Source organism: Sturnus vulgaris, chromosome 35 (assembly GCF_052056855.1).
Source record: "Sturnus vulgaris isolate bStuVul1 chromosome 35, bStuVul1.hap1, whole genome shotgun sequence".
Classification (NCBI taxonomy): domain Eukaryota; kingdom Metazoa; phylum Chordata; class Aves; order Passeriformes; family Sturnidae; genus Sturnus; species Sturnus vulgaris.
Window position 1 is genome coordinate 43,613 of NC_142277.1, and position 27,471 is coordinate 71,083.

General features: G+C 61.4%; 3 protein-coding genes across 3 annotated transcripts in view; 1 reads left to right on the forward strand and 2 right to left on the reverse strand.

The window, feature by feature from the left end:
- Positions 1–893: 893 nt before the first annotated feature.
- Positions 894–15,867, reverse strand: LOC148220536 (hypoxia-inducible factor 3-alpha-like). The gene is given in 22 exon segments (XM_088155217.1): positions 894–967; positions 1,494–1,545; positions 2,132–2,216; positions 3,034–3,296; positions 3,786–3,833; positions 4,602–4,777; positions 5,475–5,590; positions 6,487–6,631; positions 7,276–7,382; positions 8,328–8,459; positions 8,461–8,513; positions 9,485–9,594; positions 10,034–10,118; positions 10,752–10,811; positions 10,813–10,833; positions 10,835–10,890; positions 11,827–12,035; positions 12,109–12,183; positions 12,343–12,402; positions 12,494–12,568; positions 15,298–15,388; positions 15,759–15,867. Coding segments are annotated over 22 exon segments (2,202 nt in total).
- Positions 15,868–17,552: 1,685 nt separating this feature from the next.
- On the forward strand, positions 17,553–20,936 carry LOC148220537 (small nuclear ribonucleoprotein Sm D2-like). The gene is given in 4 exon segments (XM_088155163.1): positions 17,553–17,595; positions 18,336–18,515; positions 20,455–20,599; positions 20,601–20,936. Coding segments are annotated over 4 exon segments (357 nt in total). The 5' UTR covers positions 17,553–17,593; the 3' UTR covers positions 20,631–20,936.
- A 2,000-nt stretch (positions 20,937–22,936) lies between these two features.
- LOC148220538 (relA-associated inhibitor-like) overlaps positions 22,937–27,471 on the reverse strand; it is an 8,812-nt gene continuing 4,277 nt past the window's right edge. The window contains 9 exon segments of the mRNA XM_088155146.1: positions 22,937–22,990; positions 22,992–23,048; positions 23,050–23,144; positions 24,236–24,402; positions 24,831–24,964; positions 25,652–25,687; positions 25,689–25,790; positions 26,258–26,464; positions 26,466–26,718. Of these exon segments, the coding sequence (XP_088011272.1) occupies positions 22,937–22,990; positions 22,992–23,048; positions 23,050–23,144; positions 24,236–24,402; positions 24,831–24,964; positions 25,652–25,687; positions 25,689–25,790; positions 26,258–26,464; positions 26,466–26,718 (1,105 nt within the window).

The following is a 27,471-nucleotide window of genomic DNA, read 5'->3' on the forward strand; positions in this document are numbered from 1 at the left end:
AGTCCTGGGGGAAATTTGGGGGGGGGGTTGGGGGTCCTGGAGAGATTTTGGGGAGGTATTGGGGGTCCTGAGGGGATTTTTGGGGAGGTCTTGGGGGTCTCGGGTGGCTCCTGAGGGTATTTGGGGGGGAGGTCTCGGGGGTCCTGGGGGGATTTTTGGGTCTCGGGGGATTCCTGAGGGGCTCTCGTGGGTTTTGGGGGGAATTTTTGGGGGGTCTTGGGGTTCTCAAGGGTCTCAAGGGGGTCCTGAGGGTCTCTCGGGGGTCCTGAGAGGAATTTGGGGGGGCCTTGGGGGGTCCTGGGGGGCTGTTGGTGGGGGGGGGGTCTCGGGGGAGATTTTGGGGGGATTTGGGGAGGGGTGGTCCCGGATTTGGGGAGGGGGGGGGAGGGGACACAAAGCCCCGCCCCCCCAAAGGGGCGTTTCCAGCCCAGCACCGAGTGGGGGGAGGGGTCCCCAGCACCAAATTTGGGGGGGGGGGGGGGTGGTGGGACCCCTAAAGCACCAAACTGGGGGGGGGGAGGGGTCCCCAGCACCAAATTTGGGGGGTGGGACCCCTAAAGCACCAAATTTAGGGGGGAGGGCACAGACCGAGGTAGGACGGGGGGGGAGGGGTCCCCAAAAAACGGGAATTTGGGGGGGGGGGGTGTCATAAATTGGGGAGGGGTCCCTGAGGGGAGGGGCGAGGGGTTCCCCCCATTCCGGGAGGGGGGAGGGGGGGATAAATGGGGGGAATTTGGGGGTCCCGGGGTGGGGGTGGGGGAGGGGGAGGGTCAGGTCATGGCTTTTGGTGCAGCCCCCTCCCCAAAAAAAAAAAAAAAAAAAAAAAAAAAGATTTGGGGTCCCAAACTGAGGGGGGTGGGGTCGTTGTTGGATTTTGGGGGGGACCCCCCCCCTCAATTGCTCTCCAGACCCGGGGGGGGGCACGGGGGGGGTCCCCCCGGCAGGGTCAAACCATCAGCCAGCAGCACTGGGGGGGGGGAGAAAAAAAAAAATTATTGGGGGGTGTCCCCCCCCCTCCCCAAACATCGATTTTAGGGCGGGGTCCTAAAATTTGGGCTCCTCCTTCTGTGCCCCCCCACCCCGTTATTGGAGGCTTTTTATTTTTGCCCCCCCCCACCCCAAATTTTGGGGTGTCTCAAAGTCCCCCTCCCCAAATTTTAAGGTCTTCCCAACCTCCCTCCCCCCCCCCCCCAATTTTGGGGCCTCCCCCCCTCCCAATTTTGGGGCCTCCCCAGCTTCTCCCCCCAAATTTTGGGGTCCCCTCAAGCCCCCCCTCCCCCGATTTTGGGGTCTCCCAAGTTTCCCTCCCCCCCAAAAAACTGGGGCCCCTTTTGGATTTTGGGACCCCCATTTTTGGCTTTTTCCCCCCCCTCCCCCCAAAATTTTGGGACCTTCTCACTATTGGTGTCCCCCCCCTTTTTTTTTGGGGTCCCCCCCTTTTTTTTGGGGTCTCCCCCCCAATTTTTGGGGTCTCTCCCCCCCCTCCCCCTCACCGAGGGGCTGCTCCTGGCCCAGTCCTGGGGGGTCCCCGCTCAGCAGCAGCCCCTGAGGGGGGGACACGGGGGGGGGGGGGGGTGACAAACGGGGACAGGACACGCTGCCACCCCCGGTGTGTCCCTGTGGCACCTCCCCAGTGCCCCCCCAGTGTCCCCCAGTGCCCCCCAGTGTCCTCCAGTGTCCCCCCAACCCCTCCCCAGTGTCCCCTCTGTGTCCTCCCAGTGTCCCCAGTGTCCCCCTGACCGTTCCCAGTGTCCCCCAGTGTCCCCCCAACCCCTCCCCAGTGTCCCCCAGTGTCCCCCAGTGTCCCCCAACCCTCCCCAGAGTCCCCCAACCCTCCCCAGTGTCCCCCAGTGCCCTCCCAGTGTCCCAACCCTTCCCCAGTGTCCCCCAGTGTCCCCCAGTGTCCCCCAACCCTCCCCAGTGTCCCCCAGTGTCCCCCCAGTGTCCCCTCAATGTCCCTCTGGTGTCCCCCCAACCCATCCCAATGTCCTCCTATTGTCCTCCTAATGTCCCCACCCTGTCCCCTCGATGTCACCCCAATATCCCCCCGATGTCCCCACCCTGTTCCCCCGAATGTCCCCTCAATGTCCCCCCACTGTCCCCTTTGTGTCCCCCCGATGTCCCCCCGTACCAGCCCGAGGGGGGGCAGCAGTTGTGGGTCCAGCTCCGCCCGTTTCAGGGGGGCCCCGGGGTCCTCTGAGCTCGGCTCCCGCGGCCTGGGGAACGCGTCAGGCCACGCCCACGGGCCACGCCCCCCACACGGGCCACGCCCACACGGGCCACGCCCACACCCCATAGCCACACCCACAACCCCATAGCCACACCACAACCCCATAGCCCACACCCACAACCCATAACCACACCCACAACCCCATAGCCACACCCACAACCCCATAGCCACACCCACAACCCCATAGCCACACCCACAACCCCAGAGCCACACCCACAACCCCATAGCCACACCCACAACCCCATAACCACACCCACAACCCATAACCACACACACAACCCCATAGCCACACCCACAACCCCATAACCACACCCACAACCCCATAGCCACACCCACAACCCCATAGCCACACCCACAACCCCATAACCACACCCACAACCCATAACCACACACACAACCCCATAGCCACACCCACAACCCCAGAGCCACACCCACAACCCCAGAGCCACACCCACAACCCCAGAACCACACCCACAACCCCAGAACCACACCCACAACCCCAGAACCACACCCACAACCCCATAACCACACCCAGGGCCACGCCGTGACAGGCCACGCACTCTCAGGCCACGCCCACAGCCGTGTGACCACGCCCACTTCCAGGCCACACCCTGACCACACCCTCCCAGTCACGCCCACATCACAAACCCAGCCCCTCCCACCTCAAGAGCCGCGGCCACACCCCCTTTAATGACTTCCCTCAAAAGCCACGCCCCGCGGGACACACCCACACAGGCCACGCCCACAGTCACACCCATCCACGCCCCGCCCCAAATCGCCCCACCCCTTCAAGCCACGCCCACCTCTTCCTGGCAGGGCGTGGCCTTGGGGCGTGGCCCAGGGCGGGGTCACTCCCCCAGCGCGGCAGGGGGGCGTGGCCAGGCCGCGAGGGGGCGGGGCCTCGCCCGGGAAGCTGCGGGCGCGGGGCCTCGTGGCGGGGCCTGGGCTTTGTGGGCGGGGCCGAGGGGCGCAGGCCACGCCCCCTCTGCGGCTCGGCCCCGCCCAGCTGGAAGTCGCCATCCATGGGGATGTAGGGGGCCAGCATGGCCAGGTCCAGGGGGGACGTCTGGGGGGGACACGGCGACATTTGGGGTCACCCCAAACCCCCAATGGGGGCGTCTGGGGGGACACGGCGACATTTGGGGTCACCCCAAACACCAATGGGGGCGTCTGGGGGGGACACGGCGACATTTGGGGTGACCAAACCCAGGGATGGGGCTTTGGGAGATTATAGGATGGGATTTGGGGTCAGGATTTGGGGTCGGGATTTGGGGTCAGGATTTGGGATCAGGATTTGGGGTCGGGATTTGGGGTCAGGATTTGGGATCAGGATTTTGGGGTCGGGGTTTGGGGTCCCCTTCCATTTATGGGCTGGGATTTGGGGGTCAGGATTTGGGGTCCAGATTTGGGACCGGGATTTGGGGTCAGGATTTGGGGTCAGGATTTGGGGTCGGGATTTCCCAGATTTGGGGTCGGGATTTGGGGTCCCCTCCCATTTCCGGGACCGATATTTGGGGTGGGGGTGTCCCAGGAGGGTCTCCACCCCCCCCTTTACCTGCAGGGCGGTGCCGGGGCCGCGGCTCCCCCCAAAAATCTTCTGCACCTGCGGCAGCAGTTCGTGGGGTGGGGGGCACAGCCGGGGACCCCCAGAGCCCCCCCAGACCCCAAAAACCCCCAGAGCCCCCCCCAGACCCCCCAAACCCACCCCATTCCCACCAGAGACCCCCCCCAGAATTCCCCAGACCCCAAATCCCCCCCCCCCAAACAATTTCAAGATCCCACAGGAATCCCCCCCAAGACCCCCCGAAACCCCTCCAAGACTCCCCCGAAAAACCCCAAAATTTTGGGCAAGGACCCCTCACCCCCCGAACGATTCCAAGACCCCATAGAAACCCCCCGAAACCCCCCCCAGACCCCAAATGCCCCCCAAAAAACCCCACCCCAGACCCCCCAAAACCCCTCCAAATCCCCCAGAACTCAAAATCCCCCCCAGACCCCAAATCTCCCCCCAAAAACAGACTCCAGACACCCCAGAATCCCCCGCAGACCCCCCAAAATCCCCCTCAAGATCCTCAGAACCTCTCCCAGATCCCCCAGACCCCAAAACCCCCTCAGACCCCCCAGAACAGCCCCAGATCCTCCAGACTCCAAAACCCCCCCAGACCCCAAACCCCATCCCCCAAAAACAGACCCCAGACCCCCCAAAACCCCTCAAAAAACCCACCCCAGACCCCCCAGAACCCCCCCAAAACCCCCCCAAACACCGACCCCAGACCCTCAGAACCTCTCCCAGATCCCCCAGACCCCAAAATCCCCCCAAGACCCCCCCAAAACCCCAAAATTTCAGCCCAGGACCCCTCCCCTCACTCACCGGGGAGGGGCTGCGGGGGCGCCGGGGAGGGGCGGGGGTCGCCGGGGGGGGGTCGAAGATGGGGGCGAGGAGCCGGACGAGCTCGGGCGAGCAGAAACGCCGGGGGTCCCTCTGCAGCACGGCCTCGGGCACGTGGGAGGGGCGAACGAAGGCCAGGACCCCCGGGACCCCCACCCCTGGGGGAGCAGGGGGGTGAGACCCCCGAAAATGTCCCCAAAATAACCCCAGGACCCCCGGGACCCCCACCCCTGGGGGAGCAGGGGGGTGAGACCCCCGAAAACAGCCCCAAAATAACCCCGGGACCCCCGGGACCCCCACCCCTGGGGGAGCAGGGGGGTGAGACCCCCGAAAATAGCCCCAAAATAACCCCGGGACCCCCGAAAATAACCCCAAATAACCCCGGGACCCCCGAAAATAACCCCAAAATAACCCCAAAATAACCCCAAAATAATCCTAGGACCCCCGGGACCCCCACCCCTGGGGGAGCAGGGAGGTGAGACCCCCGAAAATGTCCCCAAAATAACCCCAGGAACCCCGGGACCCCCGAAAAAAAACCAAAATAACCCCGGGACCCCCGAAAAAAACCCCACAAAATACCCCAAATCACCCCAGGACCCCCGAGACCCCCACCCCAATAGAGAAAAGGAGGGCGGGACCCCCCAAAAAAATCCCCCAAATCCCCCCGGGACTTCCCCCAGATCCCCCAGGGGACCCCAGACCCACCCCCAGGAGAACCCAAAGCCCCCCCCAGGACCCTCAAAGCCCCCCCAGGACCCCCCAAAGCCCCCCCAGGGACCCCCAAATTCCCCCCCCGCCCCTCTCCCAGTCCCTCCCAGTCCCTCCCAGTTCCGCACCCAGGCTCAGGTCCAGCACGGCATCCGGGGGGGGCGTTGTTGGGGGTGGGGGGCGGGGGTCGCCGAGCCCCCCCCCCAAAATCTCGGCGCTGGGTCTGCTCCAGGGACAGAACCAGCCCGCGCTGCTCCACGCGGCTGGGGAGGGGGCGTCAGCCCGAGACCCCCCCCGAGGGGTTTGGGGGGTCCCAAATTCCTCCCCCCCAAGGGTTTGGGGGGTCCCCATTTCCACCCCCCGAGGGGTTTGGGGGGGATGGAATTTGGGGGGGGGGGGAGGGTTGGGATTTGGGGTTCCCATCTCCTTCCTTCGCCCCCTGGGATCCCTCCCCAGTGTCCCCAATGTCCCCCAGTGTCCCCAATCCCCTCAGTGTCCTCAATGTCCCCCCAGTGTCCCCAGTATCCCCAGTGTCCCCCATTGTCCCCAATCCCCCCATTCTCCCCATTGTCCCCCCAGTGTCCCCTCAGTCCCCCCAGTGTCCCCCCAGTCCCCCCCAGTGTCCCCAATCCCCCCATTGTCCCCATTGTCCCCAGTATCCCTGATGTCCCCCAGTCCCCCCACTGTCCCCCATTGTCCCCCAGTGTCCCCCCAGTATCCCCAGTATCCCCAGTGTCCCCAGTGTTCCCAGTCCTCCCAGTGTCCCCAATCCCCACAGTGTCCCCAGTCCCCCCAATGTCCCCAATATCCCCAGTGTCCCCCATTGTCCCCATTGTCCCCAGTGTCCCCCCAGTGTCCCCAGTGTCCCCCCAGTCCCCAATATCCCCAGTGTCCCCCATTGTCCCCATTGTCCCCATTATCCCCAATATCCCCAGTGTCCCCCATTGTCCCCATTGTCCCCATTGTCCCCCATTGTCCCCATTATCCCCAATATCCCCAGTGTCCCCCATTGTCCCCATTGTCCCCATTGTCCCCATTGTCCCCAGTATCCCAAGTGTCCCCAGTCCCCCCAGTATCCCCCCAGTGTCCCCATTGTCCCCAGTGTCCCCCCAGTCCCCCCAGTCCCCCCAGTGTCCCCCAGTCCCCCCATTGTCCCCACCTGAGCACGAAGTGCAGGCACACGATGCCCTCGGGCGCCGCTCGCCCCCCGCCCATCACCGTGGCCTGGGTCTGTGCCCACAGGAAGCCCCCGCGCTTGGCCAGGAACCGGTACTGGCTGGTGACAGCCTGGCCCTTGCTCAGCACTGGGGGGGGACACCCGGGGGTCACCGGGGGAGGGGGACTGGGGGGTCCTGGAGGGGGTCTGGGGGGTCCTGGGGAGGGTTTGGGGTGTCCTGGAGGGGATTTGGGGGGTCCTGGATGGGATTTGAGACAGCCCGGGGTCACCGGGGGGGGATTTGGGGGGTCCTGGAGGGGATTTGGGGGGTCATGAATGGGATTTGGGACAGCCCGGGGTCACCGGGGGGCGATTTGAGGTGTCCAAGGGGGGATCTGAGGTGTCCTGGAGGGGGTTTGGGGGGTCCTGGGGAGGGTTTGGGGGGTCCTGGGGAGGGTTTGGGGGGTCCTGAATAGGATTTGGGACAGCCCGGGGTCACCGGGGGGGAGATTTGGGGGGTCCTGGAGGGGATTTGGGGGGTCCTGGATGGGATTTGGGACACCCAGGGGGAGGGATTTGGGTTTGGATTTGGGGTTCCCGAGCGGATTTTGGGGTTCCCGGGTGGATTCTGGAGTTCCCAGGGCAGTTTTGAGAGGATTTCCAGGCAGGTATTTGGGATTCCCGAGCGGATTTTGGGATTCCCGGGTAAATTTTGATGTTCCCGAGTGGATTTTGGGGTTCCCGAGTGGATTTTGGGGTTCCCGAGCGGATTTTGGGGTTCGGGGCACTCACGGGTGTGGACGCTCCGGCTCAGGGTGTTGGAGTCGAGAGCGTGGACGAACTCGTAGAGGGAACAGCCCAGGAGCTCCTCGGGGTGGTACCCGGCCACCTCCCCGATCCTGCACCCCAAAAACACCGGGGGGGACACCCCGAGATCGCCCTGAGCCCGCACCCCAAAATCCTGGGGGGAAACCCGGCCACCTCCCCGATCCTGCACCCCAAAAACACCGGGGGGACACCCCGAGATCGCTCTGACCCTGAACCCCAAAATCCCGGGGGGAAACCCGGCCACCTCCCCGATCCTGCACCCCAAAAACACCGGGGGGACACCCCGACATCGATCTGACCCTGAACCCCAAAATCCTGGGGGAATAATTGGGATTCGGAATCGCCAAATTTTGGGGGATTTGGGGGATCCCAGGGTGATTTTGGGGGTCTGGGGGATCCCGGGTTTTGGGGGGTCTGGGGGTTCCCGGGGAGGGTCCCGGGGGTGCCGGATTTGGGGGATTTTGGGGGGATTTGGGTGAAATCCCGGGGGGTTCCTTAGAGATTTTGGGGTGAAATCCCGGGGGGTTCCTCGAGGATTTTGGGGTGAAATCTTGGGGGGTTCCTTGGGGATTTTGGGGTGAAATCCCCGGGGGGCTCCTTGAGGATTTTGGGGTGAAATCTTGGGGGGTTCCTTGGGGATTTTGGGGTGAAATCTTGGGGGGTTCCTCGAGGATTTTGGGGTGAAATCTTGGGGGGTTCCTTAAGGATTTGGGGTGAAATCCCGGGGGGCTCCTTGAGGATTTTGGGGTGAAATCCCCGGGGGGCTCCTTGAGGATTTTGGGGTGAAATCTTGGGGGGTTCCTCGAGGATTTTGGGGTGAAATCCCGGGGTGTTCCTTGAGGATTTCGGGCAGAATCCCGAGGAACTCCTTGGAGATTTTTGGAGAAATTTGGGGGCTCTGCTGTCATAACGAATTCACAATCCGGGGGTCTCGATGGGAGAGGATCCCCGGGAAGGTCTGGGGGGTCCCGGGGGGTTTTTTGTTGTTTTTTTTTTTTTGGGGTGGGGGTCTCCACCTGTCATCGCAGTAGGTGAACTTCATGTCCATGGAGTGGCGAGTGAGGACGGTGCCCGAGCCCAGGGGGGCCTCGATGGCCCCGGGGTGCGGGATGGCCTCGCAGATCAGCACCAGGCACCGCAGGGGGGGGGTCCCCGCCCCCCGCCCCCGAGTACGTCCGCATGTGCCCCGCGCAGTGCAGAACCTGCGGGGAGAGGGGGCGCGGCCTGGGAACCCCAAAACCATCCCCGAAACCGCCTGGGAACCCCAAAACAAGCCCCGAAACCGCCTGGGAACCCCAAAATCAGCCCCGAAACCGCCTGGGAACCCCCAAAACCATTCCCCCAAATCCCCAGGGAAATCTCCCCCAGAAATCCCCAGGGAACCCCCAAAACCTCCCCCTGAAACCGCCTGGGAACCCCAAAACCATCCCAGAAACCGCCTGGGAACCCCCAAAACCATTCCCCCAAATCCTCAGTGAAACCTCCCCCCGAAACCGCCAGGGAACCCCAAAACCATTCCCAGAAATCCCCAGGGAACCCCCAAAACCATCCCCGAAACCGCCTGGGAACCCCAAAACCATCCCAGAAACCGCCTGGGAACCCCCAAAACCATTCCCCCCAAATCCCCAGGGAAATCTCCCCCAGAAATCCCCAGGGAACCCCAAAACCATCCCAGAAACCGCCTGGGAACCCCAAAACCACCCCCGAAACGGCCTGGGAACCCCAAAACCATTCCCTGTAACCGCCTGGAAACCCCAAAACCATTCCCCCAAATCCTCAGTGAAACCTCCCCCCGAAACCGCCAGGGAACCCCAAAACCACCCCCCGAAATCCCCGAAAACCCTCTGGGATTCCCTGTGCCCCAAATCCCAATGTCCCCAAATAGTCCCCAAAAAGTCCCTCAAATGTCCCCAAAAAGTCCCCAAAAAGTCCCCAAAAAGTCCCACAAATGTCCCCAAATGTCCCCAAAAAGTCCCCAAAAAGTCCCCCAAATGTCCCCAAAAAGTCCCCAAAATGTCCCCCAAATGTCCCCAAAATGTCCCCAAATGTCCCCAAAAAGTCCCCAAATGTCCCCAAATGTCCCCAAATGTCCCCAAAAAGTCCCCAAAAAGTCCCCCAAAATGTCCCCAAATGTCCCCAAATGTCCCCAAATGTCCCCCAATGTCGCCCCCACCTTCCAGGACGCCGCTTTGAGGTTGAGGCAGCGCCCGCGCCCGGTCAGGGTGCTCTTCATGCGCAGCGAGAAACTGCGGCCAGAGCGCTCCCCCCGCCGCCTGGGACCCCCTGGGGGGCACAGGAATTTGGGGAGGGGGTCCCAAGGGTCATGCAGGGGTCACAGGAATTGGAGGGTCCAGGATTTGGGGGGTCCCAGGGGTCTCTTCATGCGCAGCGAGAAACTGAGGCCAGAGCGCTCCCCCCGCTATGGGGGCACCGCTGGGGGGCACAGGAATTTGGGGAGGGGTCCCAGGAATTTGGGGAGGGGGTCCCAAGAATTTGGGGAGTCCCAGGAATTTGGGGAGTCCCGGGGGTCTGGGAGGGTCCCAGGGGGCTCTTCATGTGCAGGGTGTTTATTTGGGGAGGGGTCTCAGGGGTATTCGGGGGATCCCGGGGGGGGTCTCAGGGATATTTGGGGGTGAATTTGGGGAGGGGTCTCAGGGTTTTTTGGGGGATCCCGGGGGGGGTCTCAGGGATATTTGGGGGTGAATTTGGGGAGGGGTCTCACCCTGGCGGGGGCTCAGCACATCCTGCAGCTCCTCGTGGTCGCAGGGGTGCACGAAGTCGAACACGCTGTGCCCGATCAGCTCCAGCTGGGGGGGCCCGGGGGGGTCACACCCCAAATTTTGGGGGGTCCCCGGACCCCCCCCCCCCCCACCCCAACATTGGGATCCCCCTGCAGAATTTTGGGGACCCCCCCCTCCGGACAAAATTTGGGGCATCCCAGGAAGATTTTTTGGGAGTTTTGGGGTCTCCCCTTGACAGATTTTGGGGCCCCCTCAAAGGGGATTTTTGGGGTTCCCCACGATAGATTTTTTGGGGCTCCCCAGAACAGATTTTGGGGCTCCCCAGAACAGATTTTGGGGCCTCTCAGGCAGATTTTTGACCCTCCCAAGAAAATTTTCGCCCCTTCCTCGATGCGGCCCCAAATTGAATTTTTTTGACGCTCCCCCGCCAGATTTCGGGGATCCCCCGGACGCATTTTTGGGGTCTCCCCCCGCCAGATTTTGGGGCTCCCCAGAACAGATTTTGGGGCCCCTCCTGGCAGATTTTTGACCCCTCCCAAGCAAATTTTCGCCCCCTCCTCGATGCGGCCCCAAATTGAATTTTTTTGACGCTCCCCCGCCGGATTTCGGGGATCCCCCGGACGCATTTTTGGGGTCTCCCCGGTGGATTTTTGGGGTCTCCCCGATGGATTTTTGGGGTCTCCCCTCTCCTGCCCTCACCTGGCTGAGCCCCAGCAGGCGGCTGACGTTCTCGGACAGGTAAATCATGTCCCCCGCCCTCGCTCAGCACCATCACGAAGCCGCCTCAGAGCCTGCAGGTAGCAGCCGTCCACGGCCTCGGCCGCCGCCGCCCACGCGCCTGGGGGGTCCCCAAAAAAATGAGGGGGGGGTCGGGGGGATCCCCAAAAGGGTCGGGGGTCTCGGGGGGTTAAGGGTAAATCGCGCCCCCCCCCCTTTGGGTTTGGTTATTCAGGCGCTTTTTGGGGGTCTGGGGGTGTCTAGGGGGGACCTTGGAGGGTCTGGGGGTGTTAGGGGGTCCCCAAAAAAATGGGGGGGGTCGGGGGGGGTCCCCAAAAGGGTCGGGGGTCTCGGGGGGTTAAGGGTAAATCGCGCCCCCCCCTTTGGGTGTGGTTGTTCAGGCGCTTTTTGGGGGTTTTGGGGGTCTGGGGGTGTCAGGGGGTCCCCAAAAAAATGGGGGGGGTCGGGGGGGGTCCCGAAAAGGGTCGGGGGTCTCGGGTAAAACCCGTCCTTGGGGGTTCCCAGTGGTTTTTTGGGATTTGGGGGATTTTTGGGATTCCCACCGTACATTCGGGATTTTTGGGGGGATTTTTGGAATTCCCAAAGTACATTCGGGATTTTTTTTTTGATTTTGGGGATTCCCAATGTACATTCGGGATTTTTTTTGGGATTCCCAATGTACATTCAGGATTTTTTTTTAATTTATTTTTGGGATTCCCAATGTACATTCGGGATTTTTTTTTTTTTTTTTATTTTTGGGATTCCCAATGTACTCTTGGGATTTTTGGGATTCCAAATGTACATTCGGGATTTTTTTTTTTTTTGGATTTTTGGGATTCCCACCGTACATTCGGGATTTTTTGGGGGGATTCCCAATGTACATTCGGGATTTTTTTTTTTTTTTTTTTTTTTTTTTTTTTTTTTTTTTTTTTTTTTTTTTTTTAGGGATTCCCGCCCTACACTCGGGATTTTTCGGGGGGATTTTTGAGATTCCCGCCCTACATTCGGGATTTTTTTCGGGATTTTTTTTTTTTTTTTTTGGGGGGAGGGGTCTGACCGGCTGCCAGCAGGCGGTGCACGCGCAGGTAGCTGATGGTCAGGCGCATGATGGACGCTTTGTCCAGGTGGGCGCTGACACCGCGGGCGAAGGGCAGAGCCAGCGCCAGCTGCCCGAACACCTCGGCCTCGCGGCTGCGCCGGCAGCGGGCGGCGTCCCGGGAACGCTCCCGGCGACCCTCGGGGGTCGGCCTGGGGGAGACCCCAAAAATTCAATCCCAAAAACCCCGAATTCAAACCCAAAAATCCCCCTGTATCCCCGTAAAACCCATATAAAACTCACGGGACTTCCCCAAACCATCCCCCAGTGAAGCCCACCCGGCCCCGGGAACGCTCCCGGAGACCCTCGGGGGTCGGACTGGGGGAGACCCCAAAAATTCAATCCCAAAAACCCCGAATTCAACCCCAAAAACCCCGAATTCAAACCCAAAAATCCTAAATTCAACCCCAAAAACCCCGAATTCAACCCCAAGAAACCTCCCTGTATCACCCAAAACTTCCCTGTATCCCCCCAAACCATCCCCCAGTGAAGCCCACCCGGCCCCGGGAACGCTCCCGGCGACCCTCGGGGGTCGGCCTGGGGGAGACCCCAAAAATTCAACCCCAAAAACCCCGAATTCAAACCCAAAAACCTCCCTGTATCCCCGTAAAACCCATATAAAACTCACGGGACTTCCCCAAAGCATCCCCCAGTGAAGCCCACCCGGCCCCGGGAACGCTCCCGGAGACCCTCGGGGGTCGGCCTGGGGGAGACCCCAAAAATTCAATCCCAAAAACCCCGAATTCAAACCCAAAAACCCCGAATTCAACCCCAAAAACCTCCCTGTATAACAAAAACACCCCTTGTATTCCCAAAAAAAAACCCCAAAGCATCCCCCAGTGAAGCCCACCCGGCCCCGGGAACGCTCCCGGCGACCCTCGGGGGTCGGCCTGGGGGAGACCCCAAAAAATTGAATCCCAAAAACCCCGAATTCAAACCCAAAAACCCCGAATTCAAACCCAAAAAACCTCTCTGTATCCACTAAACCCCTCCCAAAGCATCCCCCAGTGAAGCCCACCCGGCCCCGGGAACGCTCCCAGCGACCCTCGGGGGTCGGCCTGGGGGAGACCCCAAAAATTCAATCCCAAAAACCCCGAATTCAAACCCAAAAACCCCGAATTCAAACCCCAAAACCCCGAATTCAACCCCAAAAACCCCGAATTCAAACCCCAAACCCTCAAATTCAACCCCAAAACCCCCAAATTCAACCCCAAAAACCTCATTATAGATCAAAAAAAAATCCCAAATTGAACACCAAAACCTTCCCCCAAACCATCCCCCAGTGAAGCCCACCCCGCTCCCGGCGGGGACCCCAAAAAAATCAACCCCCAAACCCCAAATTCAACCCCAAAAACCCCAAATTCAAACCCGAAAACCTCCCTGTATCCCGATAATTCCCATTCCTTTACGTTCCCACCATTTCCCCCCAATTTTTTGCTTTTTCCTCCAATTTTTTTCCCATTTTCCCACGATTTCCCACCATCCCATATCTCCATTTCTCCTCGTTTTTCCCTCATTTTTCCCAATTTTTCCATGGTTTCCATTCCCGTATCCCGTATCCCCATTTTCTCTCTTTTTTTTCCTGTTTTTCCCCTTTTTTTCCCATTTTTTCCCATTTCCCCCCAGTTTTTCAAGGATTTCTCATTTCCCCACCATTTCCCGTGTGTTCTCCCCATCCCATATCCTCATTTTCCCCATTTTTTTTCCTGTTTCCCCCCATTTCCTCCCCGTTTTTCCAGGAATTTCCATTTTTCCCGTGGTTTCCCGCGTGTTTCCGTTCCCGTGTCCCACGTCCCCATTTTTTCCCCTTTATTTTTTTGCTATTTTCCTCTTTTTTTTCCCCATTTTCCCTCCGTTTTTCCATTATTTCCCATTTCCCCATGATTTTCTGTGTGTTCCCACTCCAGTGTCCCATATCCCCATTTTTCCTTGCTTTCTCCCCGTTTTTCCCCATTTTTTTCCCATTTTTCCGGGATTTCTCATTCTCCCAGGGTTTCCCGTGTCCCATTTCCCCCATTTTCCCATTTCCCCCCCGTTTTCCCCCCATTTTTCCCCGTTTCCCCCCATTCTTTCCCCATTTCCCCCCATTTTCCCCCGTTTTCCCCCATTTTTTCGCTGTTTTTCCCAATTTTCACCATTTTTCCCCATATTTTTTCCGGTTTTCCCCCATTTTCCCCATTTTTTCGCTGTTTTTCCCCATTTTCCCCCCGTTTTTTCTCATTTTTCCCCATTTCCCCCCGGTTTTCCCCGTCTTTCCCCATTCTTTCACTGTTTTCCCCCATTTTTCCCCCCCATTTTTCCCCATTTCCCCCCGTTTCCCCCAATTTTTTCGCTGTTTTTCCCCATTTTTTCCCCGATTGTCCCCATTTTTCCCCCATTTCCCCCCATTTTTTCCCCGATTTCCCCCATTTTTTCGCTATTTTCCCCATTTTCCCCCATTTTTCCCATTTCCCCCCATTTTTTCGCTGTTTTCCTCCATTTCCCCCCCATTTTTTCCCCGATTTCCCCCATTTTTTCGCTGTTTTTCCCCATTTTTTCGCTGTTTTCCCCCATTTTTCCCCATTTCCCCCCATTTTTTCCCCATTTTTCCCCGATTTCCCCCATTTTTCGCTATTTTCCCCATTTTTCCCCCTTTCTTCCCCATTTTTCCTCCGATTTTCCCCATTTTTTCCCCGATTTTCCCCGTTTTTTCCCCATTTTTTCCCCATTTTTCCCCATTTTTTCCCCGATTTCCCCCATTTTTCCCCCATTCCCCCCATTTCCCCCCATTGCCCGGCTCTCGCGGGCGTTCCCGGGGCCGTGGGGCCGCGCACGTGCGGCGCTCGGGACGGGCTGTTCCCGTTCCCTGTTCCCGTTCCCGTTCCTGGCCCTGGCTCCGAGCCCGGGGGCCGCGGCCGGGGGAGCGCCAGGGGCCCCGAGGGGGCGGGGCCATGCAAATCCATGCTGATTTATGCAAATGAGGGGGCGGGGAAGGCGGGAATGGGCGGGTTGGGAATGGGATCAGTACCGGAACGGGACTGGGACCAGTACCGGGCACTGACTGGGACCAGTACCGGGCACTGACTGGGACCAGTACCGGAACGGGACTGAGACCCGTACCGGGCACTAACTGGGACCAGTACAGAAATGGAACTGGGACCAGTACCGGGCACTGACTGGGACCAGTACCGGAATGGAACTGGGACCAGTACCGGGCACTAACTGGGACCAGTACAGAAATGGAACTGGGACTAGAACCGGGCACTAACTGGGACCAGTACAGAAATGGAACTGAGACCAGTACCGGGCACTAACTGGGACTAGAACCGGACTCTGACTGGGACCAGTACCGGGCTCTGACTGGGACCAGCACCGGGCACTAACTGCGACTAGAACCGAGCACTAACTGGGACCAGTACCGGAATGGGACTGGGACCAGTAGCGGGCACTGACTGGGACCAGAACTGGGCTTTGACCAGGACCAGTACAAGGTACAAACTGGGACCAGCACCAGCCACTAACTGGCCCCAGTACAGGGCGCTAACTGGGACCAGTACAGGGCGCTAACTGGGACCAGTACCAGGCGCTAACTGGGACCAACACTCAGCTCTGACTGGGACCAGTACAGGGCGCTAACTGGGACCAGCACCAGGCGCTAACTGAGACCAACACTCAGCTCTGACTGGGACCAGTACCAGGCGCTAACTGGGACCAGCACGGCCCGCAGGAGCACACGCGTGTCCCACACGTGTCCCACACGAGGCCACTCGTGTCCCCCCCATGTCCCCCCCCCCCCCAGGACACGCAGTGACTCCACACCGACACTTCTGGGGTCCCCCCTAGTGCCGGGACACCCCCCCCCCCCCCCGGTGCCACGTGGGACCGCCCCCCCCCCCAAATTCGGGGGGTCCCACCCTGATCCGGGACCTTCCAGAGGGTCCCAAAGTCCCCAAACTCCTCCTGAGCCCCCCCCAGGAACAGCCCCCGATTGGGGGGCGGGTCCCGACCCCCCCCCCCCCCCATTCTGCCACGGGACCCTCAAACCGTCCCCGGGACCCCCCCCCGGTTCCCGATCCCGCCCCCCCCGGGGGTCCCGGTGCTGGGACAGCCAAAGGGGGGCGGATCCCGCGTCCCCCCCTCCCCCCAATTCCTGTTCCGGGACCCCACAAATCAACCGGACCCCGCCCCCCCCGAGGGTCCCAATCCCCGGACCCCCCCCCGGGACCGATCTCGAACCCCCCGAGGGTCCCGGACCGAACCCCACCCCCCTCCGGTGGCCGATCCACGACCCCCCCCCCCCGGCCATTCCAGCCCCGGGACCCCCCCCAGGACCGGACCCCACCCCCCAGTGACCGATCCAGGACCCCTCCCCGGCAATCCCAGCCCCGGGACCCCCCCCCAAACCGAGCCCCGACCCTCCCGAGGGTCCCAACCGCGGGACCCCCGCCCCGAGGGCGGACCCCGCCCCTCCCGGGGGTCGCATTCCCGGACCCCGCCCCCCCGGGGGGTCGCATTCCCGGGATTCCCCGTTCCCGGTGACCCATCCAGGGGGTCTCAGCCGTGGGACCCCCTCCCCCAAAATCCCCTCGTTCCCCCCCCCCCCCCCCCGCCCCCTTTCCCCCCCCGTACCTCGGCCCGGGCCGCCCGTCCATGGCCGCCGCTGCCGCGCCCTCCGCACCCACCGCGCCGAGCCCCCTCCTCGGACACGCCCCCTCCGCCCTGGCCACGCCCCTCCCAGACCACGCCCCTCCCTCTCACACCCCTCTGTGGGACACGCCCCCTCCCCAAAATACCCCCCGTGGGACACACCCCCTTTTTTTGCACACGCCCCTTTATGGATTATCACACACGCCCTGAGCCACGCCCACTGTAAAGCCACGCCCACATCACGCCCCTTTATGACCACGCCCCCAAATACTCACACGGGATACGCCCCCATCCCGCCACACCCTTCCCCGAAAACCACGCCCACTTCCTCACCACGCCCCCCTGTGGTCACACCCCATTGTGGGCGTGGTCTGATTCAGGTCACAGCCCTCACCTGGGCAGCCACGCCCCCACCCAAAGTGACCACGCCCACCCCGATGATAAAACATCCCCGCTTCATTCTTTGGCCACGCCCCCTTTGGGCACGTGTCACTCACGCCCACAAAACACCGGGCACGCCCCCCCCACCGGGACCCCCAAAATTCTCTTTGAGCCCCTCCCAAAATTTCCCCTGAGAGCCAAAATCCTGAGACCCCTCAAATTCCCCTGGGACCCCCAAAATCTCACTGAGTATCCCCAAATCTGCCCCGAGACCCCCCAGGTTTCCCCTGGGACCCCCCCCAAATCCTCCCAACTCCCCCCACAGAACCTCCCAAATTTCCCCGGGGACCCCCTCAAACCCCTTCCCTATCCCCCCGGAGACCCCAAATTCCCTCGGAGCCCCCCAAAATCGCCTCTGTCACCCCCTAAACTCCCTCTAAGACCCCCAAAATCCCCTCTCGGAGACCCCAAACCCCCTCTGAGATCCCAAAAATCCCCCCCGGATTCCCCCAAATTCCCCTCTGGGACCCCCAAAATTCCCCCGGGACTCCCAAATTCCCTTGAGGCCCCGCCCCTTCCCAAGACCACGCCCCTTCCTCATAACCACGCCCACCTCGCAATCCCATTGGCTGTCGGCCCCGCGGTGACCCGGAAGTGGTTCGGCCCCCCCTCCGTGACCCGGAAGCGCGGCGGAAGCGGCGGGAGCGGGAGAGCGGCAGCCATGTGAGAGCGGCGGGGGGAAAACGGGGAAAAAAACGGGAAAAACGGGGAAAAACCGGGGAAAACCCAGGGGGAAACGGGAGAAAAAAAACAGGAATGGGGAGGAGCGGGAGAATCGGGAGGGAAAGGGGAGCAGGGGCCGAGCGGGGGGAACCGGGGAGAGGCGGAACGGGGGAATGGGGGGGGGAACGGAACGGGACTGGCCTGGGCCTGTGCTCGTTTTTGTCGCCGTCCTGGTCCTGTCGCTGTCTCCAAACCTGTTCTGGTGGCCCCAAACCTGTCCGGTGTCCGTAAAGCTGTCCCCATCCTTGTCCTGTGTCCCCAAACCTGTCCCGGTGTCCCCATCCCTGTCGTGTCCCCAACGTCCCCCTGATGTCCCCAATGTCCCCAGGACCCTGCTGAACGAGCCCAAGAGCGAGCTGACCCCACAGAACGATCTCCCTGTCCCCGTGTCCCCACACTCCCCTGTTCCCACATTGTCCCCATGGTATCCTGGTGTCCCTGTTGTGTCCCCACGATGTCCCCAACGTCCCCCTGGTGTCCCCAACGCCCCCCTGGTGTCTCCAGGGCCCTGCTGAACGAGCCCAAGAGCGAGCTGACCCCACAGAACGATCTCCCTGTCCCCGTGTCCCCACATTCCCCTGCTGTCCCTCTATCCCGGTGTTATCCCGGTGTCCTTGTCGCGTCCCCACGATGTCCCCAACGCCCCCCCGGTGTCCCCAACGCCCCCCCGGTGTCGCCAGGAGCCTGCTGAACAAGCCCAAGAGCGAGATGACGCCCGAGGAGCTGCAGAAGCGCGAGGAGGAGGAGTTCAACACGGGCCCGCTGTCGGTGCTGACGCAGAGCGTCAAGAACAACACCCAGGTGCTCATCAACTGCCGCAACAACAAGAAACTGCTGGGCCGCGTCAAGGCCTTCGACAGGTGTGCCTTCCCTGGCCCCAGGGTCCCCAAGGTGTCCCCAAGGTCCCCAGGGTGTCCCCAGGGTGTCCTCAGTGTCATAAAGGTGTCCCCAAGGTGTCACTTGGGCCTTGGACTGGTCTGTCCCCAGTGTCCCCAAGGTGTCCCCAGGGTCCCCAAGGTGTCCCCAGGGTCCCCAAGGTGTCCCCAGGGTCCCAAAGGTGTCCCCAGGGTCCCAAAGGTGTCCCCACGGTGTCCTCAGTGTCACAAAGGTGTCCCCAAGGTGTCCCCAGGGTCCCCAAGGTGTCCCCAGGGTGTCCTCAGTGTCACAAAGGTGACCCCAGGGTCGGCTCAGTAGCTTGAAGGACTCACCTGGGCCTTGGACTGGTCTGTCCCCAAGGTGTCCCCAAGGTCCCAAAGGTGTCCCCAGGGTGTCCTCAGTGTCATAAAGGTGTCCCCCAAGGTGTCACCTGGGCCTTGGACTGGTCTGTCCCCAGTGTCCCCAAGGTGTCCCCAGGGTCCCAAAGGTGTCCCCAAGGTGTCCTCAGTGTCCCCAAGGTGTCCCCAGGGTGTCCCCAGGGTCAGCTCAGTGTCCTCAAGGGCTCCCCCTGGGCCTTGGACTGGTCTGTCCCCAGTGTCCCCAAGGTGTCACCAAGGTCCCCAAGGTGTCCCCAGGGTCCCCAAGGTGTCCCCAGGGTCCCCAAGGTGTCCCCAGGGTGTCCTCAGTGTCATAAAGGTGTCCCCAGGGTCAGCTCAGTAGCTTGAAAGACTCACCTGGGCCTTGGACTGGTCTGTCCCCAGGGTCCCAAAGGTGTCACCAGGGTCCCCAAGGTGTCCCCAGGGTCTGCTCAGTGGGCTTGAAGGACTCACCTGGGCCTTGGACTGGTCTGTCTCAATGTCCTCAGGGTCACCAAGGTGTCCTCAGGGTCACCAAGGTGTCCCCCAGGGTCCCAAAGGTGTCCCCAAGGTGTCCTCAGTGTCACAAAGGTGTCCCCAGGGTCCCCAAGGTGTCCCCAGGGTCCCCACAGTTCCCCCAGGGTCAGCTCAGTGGCCTCAAGGGCTCCCCTGGGCCTTGGACTGGTCTGTCCCCAGGGTCCCCAAGGTGTCACCAAGGTGTCCCCAACGGTGCCCTCTGTATCCCCACGGTGTTCTCAGTGTCACAAAGGTGTCCCCAAGGTGACCCCAGGGTCTGCTCAGTGGCTTGAAGGACTCACCTGGGCCTTGGACTGGTCTGTCTCAATGTCCTCTAGGGTCACCAAGATGTCCCCAGGGTCCCAAAGGTGTCCCCAAGGTGTCCCCAGGGTCCCAAAGGTGTCCCCAAGGTGTCCCCAGGGTCAGATCAGTGTCCCCAAGGTGTCCCTGGGGTGACCCCAGGGTCGGCTCAGTGGCTTGAAGGACTCACCTGGGCCTTGGACTGGTCTGTCCCAATGTCCCCAAAGTCCCCAAGGTGTCCCCAGGGTGTCCTCAATGTCACAAAGGTGACCCCAGGGTCTGCTCAGTGGCCTCAAGAGCTCACCTGGGCCTTGGACTGGTCTGTCTGAATGTCCCCAGGTTGTTCCCAAAGGTCTCAAAGGTGTCCCCCAGCGTCCCCAAGGTGTCACCAAGGTCCCCAAGGTGTCCCCAGGGTGACGCCAGGGTCAGCTCAGTGTCCTCAAGGGCTCCCCTGGGCCTTGGACTGGTCTGTCCCAATGTCCCCAAGGTGTCCCCAAAAGTCCCTGCAGTGTCCCCATGGTGTCCTCAGTTCTCTCTCTCCCTCTTCTCCCCTCAAATCCCATTTTTTTCCCCCGCAAATCCCATTTTCCCCTCCCAAAATCCCCATTTTTCCTCCAAATTTCCCATTTTTCCCCTCAAAAAATCCCATTTTTTCCCCTCAAAAATCTCCATTTTTCCCCCCAAATTTCCCATTTTTTCCCCCCCCAAATTTCCCATTTTCCCCCCCAAAATCCCATTTTTTCCCCCCCAGGCACTGTAACATGGTGCTGGAGAACGTCAAGGAGATGTGGACCGAGGTGCCCAAGAGTGGCAAAGGCAAGAAGAAATCCAAGCCTGTCAACAAGGATCGCTACATCTCCAAGATGTTCCTGCGGGGGGACTCGGTCATCGTGGTCCCTGCGCAACCCCCTCATCGCTGGGAAATAGGGGAGAACCTTCTAGAACCTTCCAGGACCTTCTAGAGCCTCCTGGATCATCCCAGAACCCCCCCAGGGCCATCCCCAAAATCCCCCCCAAACTCGGTCATCGTGGTCCTGCGCAACCCCCTCATCGCTGGGAAATAGGGGAGAACCTTCCAGAACCTTCCAGGACCTTCCAGAGCCTTCCAGGACCTCCTGGATCATCCCAGAACCCCTCCCAGAGCCATCCCAGGGCCATCCCAGAATCCCCCCAGGCTCGGTCATCGTGGTCCTGTGCAACCCCCTCATCGCTGGGAAATAGGGGAGAACCTTCTAGAACCTTCTAGAACCTCCTGGATCATCCCAGAACCCCCCCAGAGCCATCCCAGAGCCATCCCAAAATCCCCCCCCCAAACTCGGTCATCGTGGTCCTGCGCAACCCCCTCATCGCTGGGAAATAGGGGAGAGCCTTCCAGAACCTTCCAGAGCCTTCTAGAACCTCCTGGATCATCCCAGAACCCCCCCAGAGCCATCACAGGAACATCCCAAAAATCCCCCCAGGCTCGGTCATCGTGGTCCTGTGCAGCCCCTTCATCACTGGGAAATAGGGCAGAGCCTTCCAGAACCTTCCAGGACCTTCCAGAACCTTCTAGAACCTCCTGGATCATCCCAGAACCCCCCCAGAGCCATCCCAAAATCCCCCCCAAACTCGGTCATCGTGGTCCTGCGCAACCCCCTCATCGCTGGGAAATAGGGGAGAACCTTCTAGAACCTTCCAGAGCCTTCCAGGACCTCCTGGATCATCCCAGAACCCCCCCAGAGCCATCCCAGGGCCATCCCAAAATCCCCCCCAGGCTCGGTCATCGTGGTCCTACACAACCCCCTGATCACTGGGAAGTTGGGCAGGACCTTCCAGAACCTTCCAGGACCTTCTAGAGCCTTCCAGGACCTTTCCAGAACCTTCTGGGTCATCCCAGAGTGGCTCCATCGTCGCTGGGAAGTCGGGAATTCTCCCTGGGAATCATCCCTGGATCCTTCTGGAAGCTTCTGGATCTGTCCAAGACCTTCCAGGACCCTCCTGGATCCCTCCAGGACCCCCCTGAATTCCCTCAGGACCTTCCAGGACCCTCCTGGACCCTCCCAAATTCCCCAGGACCTTCCAGGACCCTTCTGGATCCCCCCAGGACCTTCCAGGACCCCCCTGAATTCCCCCAGGACCTTCCAGGACCCTTTTGGATCCCCCCAGGACCTTCCAGGACCCCTCTGACTCTTCAGGACCCTCCCCACCCCCCTCATTCCCAGCAGGATTTTGGGGACAGGGAAGGATTTTTGGGAACGTCCCTGCGACAAAAAAAAAAAAAAATAAAAATAAAAATAAAAATAAAACCTGGTTTGGTCCCGGTGTCACCTCCGTGTGTGTCCCCAAATTTGTCACCCCCCACCCCCAAAAAAAAAAACAAACCGACAGAGACCCCTCCCCAAAGCATCCAAAGGTGTTTTTTTTTATTATTCCCAAAAAAAATCCCAAAAATAAAGAAATAAAGGACAGGGACAGGACACCACGGGAGGGGGGAGGGGAGAACAGAGGAGCTGTGCCTGAATTTTGGGGGAGGGGGAGGGAGGGAGGGGAGGGGTCCCAGGACCCCCCCCTCAGATTTTCTTCCTCTGTGGCCGCACCCTCGGGAAGAGCTGGGGGGAGAAAAAGGGAGGTGAGACCCCCCCCCAAAAAAAAAAAAATCCCAATCCCAAAAAACATCCCAAGGTCATGGAGGGGCTTTGGGACCACCCCCCAAAAAAAAATCCCAGTCCCAAAAAACCCCCCCAAGGTCATGGAGGGGATGTGAGACCCCTCCCCAAAAAAAATCCCAAAACCCTCCCAAGGTCGTGGAGGGGATGTGGAAGTTGTGGGACCCCCCCCCCCCCCCAAATTCTCTGTGCCCTATAGGACCCCCTCCCAAATCCTTCAGCCCCTACAGGAGACCCCTGGGACCCCCCCAAAAGGATGTGGGGGCTGTGGGACCCCCACCCCAAAAAGCACCAAGAGCCCAAATAATCCTACAGGACCCCTCCCCCTATGGATTTAACCCCTCTAAGACCCCTCCCCAAATCCTCCAGCCCCCACAGGAGACCCCTGGGACACCCCCTGACCCCTGAGACCCCCTGAGGCTGTGGGACCCCTCCCCAAATAACCCTATAGGACCCCTCCCCTATGGATTTAACCCCTCTAAGACCCCTCCCCTATGGATTCATCCCCTCTAAGACCCCCTCCCCCAAATCCTCCAGCCCCCATAGGAGACCTCTGGGACCCCCCTCCCCGACCCCTGAGACCCCTCCTCACCCCCAAAATAGTTGCGGGGGCACGTATCCCTCGTGGCCGTAGAGGGACCCCCCACCACCAGTCCAGCTCCTCGGGGGGCTCCCGGCGCAGAACCGTCACCGGTTCCCCCCTCCCGGAACGAGAGCTCGTCCCCGAACTCGGCGCTGTAATCCCAGAGCGCGTACACGACGCCGCTGTTCAGCACCCCCATGCCCTGCTCCACCTCTGCGGGGACCCCAAAAATCAAAATTGTTACCCCAAAACCGCCCCGAGACCCCCCAAACCCACCCGGTATCACCACAGTGATAGAAACCCAAAATATCCCAAAATATCCCCAAATGTTCCCAAATCCCCAAATCCTGACACGTCCCCCCTGTTCAGCACCCCCATGCCCTGCTCCACCTCTGCGGGGGACCCCAAAAAATCCGAATTGTTACCCCAAAAATCCGAATTGTTACCCCAAAACCGCCCCGAGACCCCCAAAACCCACCCGGTATCACCACAGTGACCCCAAATGTCCCCAATGTCCCCAGCTCCTCCCAGCCCCTCTCCCAGTGCTCCCAGTCCAGACCAGTGAGGTAACTGGAGCAGTCAGATCACACCATTAACCCCCAGTATCCCCATTTCTCCATATCCCCAGCCCCTCCCATCACTCCCAGCCCCTCTCCCATCACTCCCAGTCCATCCCAGTCCGTACCAGTGAGGTAACTGGAGCAGTCAGATCACACCATTAACTCCCAGTATGCCCAGTTCCCAATCCCAGTATCCCCATTTCTCCATACCCCCAGCCCCTCCCATCACTCCCAGTCCCCCCCCAGCCCCTCCCAGTCCATCCCAGTCCATACCAGTGAGGTAACTGGAGCAGTCGGCGTAGCCCTCCCGGTACGGGTCACACCATTAACCCCCAGTATGCCCAGTTCCTTATCCCAGTATCCCCAGTTCCCGAAATCCCCCCATATCCCCAGCCCCTCCCATCACTCCCCAGTCCCTCCCAGTCCGTACCAGTGAGGTAACTGGAGCAGTCAGATCACACCATTAACTCCCAGTATGCCCAGTTCCCAATCCCAGTATCCCCATTTCTCCATACCCCCCAGCCCCTCTCATGACTCTCAGTCCCCCCCAGCCCCTCCCAGTCCCTCCCAGTGCGTACCAGTGAGGTAACTGGAGCAGTCGGCGTAGCCCTCCCGGTAACGGGTCACACCATTAACCCCCAGTATCCCCAGTTCTCCATCCCAGTATCCCCATTTCTCCATATCCCCAGCCCCTCCCATCACTCCCAGCCCCTCCCAGTGCTCCCAGTCCCTCCCAGTCCGTACCAGTGAGGTAACTGGAGCAGTCGGCGTAGCCCTCCCGGTACGGGTCACATTTCTCCACGGCCAGGCTGCCGTCGCTGCCGGTGGTGGCGAAGATGGCGGCGCCGTGACGGACCAGGGCCACGCACACGGCGGTGTCATTGCAGGAGGCTGCGCAGTGCAGGGGGGTCCTGGCGACAGGGGGGGACCCCAAAAATCAGAGACTGCACCCCAAAATCAGGGATTGACCCCCCAAAGTCAGGGACCCCCCCCAAAAGCAGAGACCGGGACCTCCCAAAGTCAGGGACCAGCCCAGGGGTGTCACTGGGGTCTGGTGGTGGGGAATGAAGGGTTGGGGTCCTGTCCTCCCGTGTCCCCAACGTCCCTGTGTCCCAAATGTCCGCCATCTGTCCCCAATGTCCCCCCCCCCGTGTCCCCATGTCCCCCCTGTGTCCCCGTGTCCCCAATGTCCCCCCCCTGTCCCCAATGTCCCCCCGTGTCCCCCCCGTGTCCCCAATGTCCCCAATGTCCCCCCGTGTCCCCCATGTCCCCAATGGTCCCCCTCCGTGTCCCCAATGTCCCCCCGTGTCCCCAATGCCCCCCCGTGTCGCTGTCGCACCAGCCGTGGCTGTCGGGGGAGTTGACGTTGGCGCCGCTGGCGATCAGGAAATCCACGATGGCGTAGTTGGCGCCGCAGATCGCGTTGTGCAGCGCCGTGATGCCCTCGTCGTTGGGCTGGCTCGGGTCGTTCAGCTGGGGACAGCGGGTTGTCACCTCACTGCCACCCCGGGGACACCCCCGATGTCCCCCAGCCCCGCTGTCCTCACTGTCACCCCACCCCTGTCCCCTGTTCTCGCTGTCCCCCACCCCTGTCCCCACTCTCTCTGCCATCCCCACTGTCCCCAACCACCCCCAGGGTCCCCACCCCGCTGTCCTCACTGTCCCCAAGCTCCTGTCCCCAGTCTGCACCCCTGTCACCACTGTCCCCCACCTGTCCAGTGTCCCCCACCCCATCCCCACTGTCCCCAACCCCCCTGTCCCCACTGTCCCTAAAACGTCCCCACTGTCCCCAACCCACTGCCTCCACCTGTCCCCACGCCATCCCCCACCCTCTGTCCCTGTCCCCACCCTCCCCTACCCCCTTCTCTGTGTCCCCACTATCCCCACCCTCTGTCCCCACTGTCCCCAACCCCCTGTCCCCACTGTCTGCAATCTTGTCCCCAGTGTCCCCACCTGTCCCCAATGTCCCCAACCCCCTGTCCCCAAACCCTGCCGCCACCTGTCCCCACTGTCCCCATCCCTTCTCCGTGTCCCCCACTTTGTCCCCAGTGTCTCCCATCCATCTCCACTCTCCTCCCCCATTGTCCCCGCTGTCCCCGCTGTCCCCACTGTCCCCGCTGTCCCCAGTGTCCCCGCTGTCCCCAGTGTCCCCATTGTCACCTCTGCCACCGCCTGCTGCACCACGTCGAGCTCCCCCGGTCAGGGCGGCGTCCAGCAGCAGCACCAGGGGGTTCAGGCGGACCCGGGCCCCGGGGCGGCGCCGGGGGGAGGAGGGGTCGCGCAGGGCCGAGCGCAGCTCCTGCGACATGGGGACATTGGGGACATCACCGGCGACACCCCCGGGGACACCCCCCGGATATTGGGGACATCATCCCGGGACACCGCAGGGGACATTGGGGACATCCCCGGACATTGGGGACATCACCGGATGTTGGGGACACCCTTGGGGACATCACTGGGACACCCCGTGGACCTTGGGGACATCAACCCCGGGGAGCTTGGGGACACAGAGGACACCGCCAGGGCACTCCAGGGGGACAGTGACACCTCGCGGGGGGGTCTCAGGGGGACAGGGACACCTCGGGGGGGGGGTCTCAGGGGGACAGGGACACCTCGGGGGGGGTCTCACGGGACAGGGACACCTCGGGGGGGTCTCAGGGGGACAACGCCACACCCTGAATGTCCCCCCCACCCCCCTTTTTTCCCCCCCCCCACTCACCGGCACCTGCCCCGCCCCCAACCGAAGCCACCACCGGGTGCCACCACGGGCGCCACCGCGGGCGAGCTCTCCACGGAAGGAGGAGGAGGAGGAGGAGGAGGAGGTGACAGCGACAATGCCACCTCCACGGCGCTGTCCCCCGCCGTCCCCGGGCGGTGCAGCAGGCGGGTGATGAGCTGCCGGTACTGGCGGCACCGGGTGGGCACCGCGGCGGGCCCGGGGCTCTGCTCCATCGAACCGCGCCGCTTCAGCGGCCCGCGGCATCTCCGCCAGAACGCGGGCGACCTCCTGGAACTCGGGCACCCTGCGAGCCTCGGGGGGCAACAGAGGCTGAAGCCGCGTGGGGCTCAGCGGCCGAGCCGGGCTCAGCTCGGGGGGGTCCCTCCGGGGGTCCCCTCCGGGGGTCCCTCCGGGGCTCCCTCCGGGTCCGAGCCCCGCAGGAGCCGCTCCAGCTCCGCTTCGGTTTCGGGAGGAGCCGCTCCGGGAGGGTCCGGGGGTGAGGGGCGGCCTGGAAATGGGGAGGGGGATAAAGGGGAGTGAGGAGAGCAGTGGAGTAATTGGGGGAGACCCCCCGGAATTGGGGGAATAATTGGGAGAGACCCCCGGAATAATCAAGAGATACCCTCGGAATAATTGGGGGAAAAATTGGGGGAGACCCCCCGGAATAACTGAGGGAGACCCCAGGAATAATCGGGAGAGACCCCTGGAATAATTGGGGGAAAAATTGGGAGAGACCCCTGGAATTGAGGGAATAATTGGGAGATACCCCCAGAATAATGGGGGGAATAATTGGGAGACACCCCTGGAATAATTGGGGGAGACCCCTGGAATTGGGGGAATAATTGGGGGAGACCCCCGGAATAACTGGAGGAGACCCCCGGAATAATTGGGGAGGGGGGCGGGAGAAGGTACAGGGACCCTTCCCCAAATTGAGTGGGGAAGGAAAGAAATCCCATGGGACCCCTCAAATTGGGGAGGGGAGGGGGGGATGTCACATAGCGGACCCCTCCCCAAAATCCCCTTTTCACCCCCCTCAAAACCCCCAAACTCCTCCCAAATCCCCTTTTTACCCCCCCGAGAGCCCAAAATCCCCTTTTTAACCCCCCCAAATCCCCCTCAATCCCCTTTTAACCCCCCAAATCCCCCCAAAATCCCCTTTTAACCCCCCCAAATCCCCTTTTAAACCCCCCAACCCCCCCAAATCCCCTTTTTACCCCCCCCAAATCCCCCCAAAATCCCCTTTTAACCCCCCAAATTTCCA